The sequence below is a fragment of the Eutrema salsugineum genome, unplaced genomic scaffold (genome assembly GCF_000478725.1).
Source record: "Eutrema salsugineum unplaced genomic scaffold, Eutsalg1_0 scaffold_6, whole genome shotgun sequence".
NCBI classification, from domain to species: domain Eukaryota; kingdom Viridiplantae; phylum Streptophyta; class Magnoliopsida; order Brassicales; family Brassicaceae; genus Eutrema; species Eutrema salsugineum.
This window is the reverse complement of record NW_006256547.1, coordinates 8,910,699-8,914,991: the sequence shown is the minus strand read 5'-3', so window position 1 is coordinate 8,914,991 and position 4,293 is coordinate 8,910,699. Positions and strand designations below refer to the sequence as shown.

General features: G+C 40.2%; 1 protein-coding gene across 1 annotated transcript in view; it reads left to right on the top strand.

Annotated features, from left to right (window-relative positions):
- LOC18012132 (SPX and EXS domain-containing protein 1) overlaps positions 1–688 on the top strand; it is a 3,498-nt gene extending 2,810 nt beyond the window's left edge. Inside the window, 2 exon segments of the mRNA XM_006395878.2 lie at positions 71–197; positions 292–688. Coding sequence (XP_006395940.2) covers positions 71–197; positions 292–540 — 376 coding nt within the window. The 3' untranslated portion in view covers positions 541–688.
- The last annotated feature ends 3,605 nt before the right edge of the window (positions 689–4,293 follow it).

The window sequence follows — 4,293 nt, the reverse complement described above, 5'->3', positions numbered from 1 at the left end:
AGCTAGCGGACACGGTGGTGTAGGTTATTTGTCAGCGTTAACTTGAAATTGCATCTTCCTATCTACTAAATAGTAATTTGCAAACTTTTATCATATCATAATCACATCACTTCTCTCTACTGTGCAGCGGTTTCACTAAGATATTCAAGTTTAGCCGTCCAAGTAACATACCAAATCTGTTATACGGCCGGCAATGGGTGAGATTAAGTTTCCATTTTCCCAATGAAATGCCTCCGTGTTTTCTTTCGTTCTGTGATGTTTGAAATTGTCAAATATTATGCGAGTTTGCAGGTGTATTTCTGGGTGATAGGGAGCAATCTTGTGCTGAGGTGCGCGTGGACATACAAATTATCGGCACATTTGAGGCACAACTACATAACGGTGTTCACAGTGACTGCAATGGAGATGTTTAGACGGTTTCAGTGGGTATTTTTCAGAGTAGAGAATGAGTGGAACAAGATCACCAAATCGCATCCCATAGGCGAGATTTCACTTGAAGAAGACAAACTACTTGGTTCTACGACTACCCATGATGTTTAGTTTTGTTTCTTCTAATCCTATGCAAGAATTCTGGCTTTTTTCCTATCGGTACTCTCGACTCTAGACAGTTTCCTGATATATAATACACATTTTTCAAGAACTGAACCAAATTTACTGAATCACAGATTAATGGGAAGCCATTTTCATACGGTTTTAACTAAATATAATGTCGATTATGACGTGAAATTATTCAATGAATATCGTTAGGACTTGGATTTAAATTTGATACATACGGATATGATACTTTCTTATGAATATGAATCAACAACACATTATCAAAATTTCGACACTCTTTTGGGAAGAATACATTATTCTAGAGAGAAAAGCACTCATGCATTCTCACTCACACACACACTCGCTTCGGACTAAAAGGACGCCTAGATTTGCCATCAAGTAGCCATTGACAATCTTAACCAAAGTGTCTTCACCATAACCAATCACACGTTTTAAGTCGACCTGCAACAACTTTCTGCCGAATAAAATGCTTCTCCATGCATAAGAAGGACGTCTCGTTATTGGAAAAACCAAGAAAAAGCACTTAGCGTACTAAAAGTATTTTTTTTTTTGATAAAGACTAAAAGTATTTTTTAACATCCTACTTATTAGGTTTTGTTAGAACTACCTGTCTGCAAGATTCAACGTCTCTCTCACGCTATCACTCGTTTGTGTTTGTTGAGCAAAATACGTAAAGGACAAGAAAGAAAGACACACTAGTTTGTTAACCCGATTCAACTCATCGGTGTGATGAAGTCTACGTCCGGGGCCGGATTCAATCCAGGCAATATATTGATCAGAGTTGAAGAACAGCTCAAAACCTAGAGCAACAACCTAAACCTCAGCTCTCAAATGCCTTACACTCGCCACACACAACAACAAGAGTGTAACAGAGTATTTATAACACTCAAACTAGTAAAACCTCTGTTGCGATCAGAAGGTCTACTTTTCTCCTTCCCTTGCTTGCTGCGCATCGTTTTGTAACAAGTCTTGACAACTCAACAAACCGATTAAACCAACTTATGTTACCGTTAACCACAAGCTTCATTGAAATTGAATCACCAAAGTCTGAGCTTTAACATTCTCCACCTTGATTCAAGTTTCACCTCCTCTCAATATATAGCACATACTTCGGATTTAACCTCCGGCGTGATGCTGTCGCATCCTTAGTTGATCAGCTTTAGTAGATCTAAAGCCGAATCAAACTTTCTCACTGGGACAGGTTTGGTGAGGATATCTGCAGGATTCCTGGACGTGTGGATCTTGTTCACTTCTACTTCTCCATCTTCTATGATATCCCTTATGAAGTGATACTTCAATGCAACATGCTTTGTTCGCTCATGAAATGTGCTGTTCTTTGACAAACATATGGCTGATTGTGAATCACACCACACTATAGCCTGTTCTTGTCCAAGTCTCATGTCGCTGATCAACCCTTTTATCCAGATGGCATCCTTGACAGCTTCGGTTAGTGCTATATATTCTGCTTCGGTTGTAGATAAAGCAACGACTGGTTGTAGTGCTGACCTCCAACTGACCGTATTTCCTCCCACTGTAAACACATAATCGCTTGTGGATCTCCTCTTATCCAAATCCCCTGCAAAATCTGAGTCACTGTAACCATGAACTTTGAATTCTTTACTCTGAGTGAACACCAAATCCAAGTTTGCAGACCCTTTAATGTATCTGAGTAACCACTTTGTTGCTTCCCAATGTATTTTGCCTGGTTTGCTCATGAATCTACTGATGAGACCAATAGCATAAGCTATATCTGGCCTAGTTCCCACCATTGCATACATAAGGCTACCGACAACACTTGCATACGGGAATCTCTCTGCATCAATCTTCTCTGATTCCTCTTTTACTGCAGACAATTTAAAATGCCCACCCATTGGCGTGTTCACCGATCTTGACTCACCCATTCTAAATCTCATTAGAACCTTGTTTAAGTAACTTGTTTGAGACAAGTACAAGACTCCTTTCTCTCTGTCTCTCTTGATATCAATACCCAAAATCCTACTCGCTGCTCCCATATCCTTCATGTCAAACTCAGAACTTAACATTTTCTTGAGTGCATCAATCTCAGTTTTTTCTTTTGCAGCAATGAGCATATCGTCTACGTAGAGTAGGAGATATACACATCCTTGATCTACTTGTTTGATGTAGACACAAGTATCATGACCACTTCTCATAAACCTCTGACTCTTCATGAACTGATGAAACCGCTTATTCCACAGCCTAGGTGATTGTTTTAGGCCATATAGCGATTTTCTTAACAAGCACACCTGATCCTTCTCTTTATCAACTTCATAACCTTCAGGTAGCTCCATGTAGAGGTCTTGTTCTAGAGTTCCATGTAGGAATGCAGTCTTGACATCCATTTGTTCAAGTTTTAGATCTTGGTTTACAACCGCTGACATCAAAATCCTTATGGAGACATGTTTTACAACTGGTGCAAAGACTTCTTGATAATCAATGCCTTCCTTTTGAGTGAATCCCCTTGCTACCAATCTAGCTTTATATCTCACTGGTTCAACCCCGGGAATTCCTGGTTTCTTCTTATAAATCCATCTGCAGCCGATTACTCTTATCCCTTTTGGTCTGTCAACAACATCATAAGTCTTGTTCTTTGACAGTGAGACCATTTCTTCATCCATGGCACCGTTCCATTTCAGCCATTCAGTGGATTTCTTGGCTTCATGAAAACATGATGGCTCTTCATAGTCCATGTCCTCTGCAGTTATCAGTGCAAAGGCTACCATACTGAAGTCATTGAATTTAGCTGGTGGTACTGTGACTCTCCGAGTTCTATCTCGAGTCAACTGATACCCTGCTAACTCCACCTTATCAGGTTCATCACTTTTGGCATGAAACTCATCTTCAGACTCACTTGAGTTTCCTATCAGTTCTCCACCTGGAAATGAGTTCCATGTGTTTTCATGTTGTTGTTGATCGCTTGAGTTTGTTGCAGTAGGAATTTCAACATGACAAGTTCCACTTGGCTGCCCTGCATTAAACTCTGACCTCGTAGCTTGTTCTGATTCAGCATTCAACCCCTTAAATACCTTTTCCTCGTCGAATACCACATTTCTGCTAATAACTGTTTTCCTTGAGTCCAACAACCAGATCCTGTAACCTTTTGTGCCTTGAGGATATCCCAAGAAAACTCCCTTCTGTGCCCTTGGTTTAAGCTTTCCCTGATCATGATGCACATAAGCAATAGAACCAAATCTTCTCAGATGCTTGTATCATGGCTTTCTATTTAGCCACAATTCCTCAGGTACGTTGTGATCTATTGCAGAACAGGGTGATCGATTTATTAAGTAAGCTGCAGTCGATGCTGCTTCAGCCCATAATTCTTCTCCAAGACCAGACTCGCTTAGCATGCATCTCACCTTTTCCATGACTGTTCTATTCATTCTTTCTGCTATCCCATTCTGCTGGGGGGTATAGATGCAGGTGTGATGCCTTTCGATCCCATGTGTCTTACAATAATCATCAAACTTTACATTACAGAACTCTAACCCATTGTCTGTCCTCAAAACCTTAACTTTCTTCTTCACTTGGTTCTCCACCAAGTCTTTCCACTCACAAAACTTTGTGAAGGTTTCATCTTTAGTTCTCAAGAACATTAACCACACTTTCCTGGTTTTATCATCAATGACCGATAAGAAGTATTGCATTCCTGACAGTGATGGAGTGACACTTGGTGAACCCCACAAATCTGCATGTAAATAGCCCAGAGCATCTTCAGTGTCG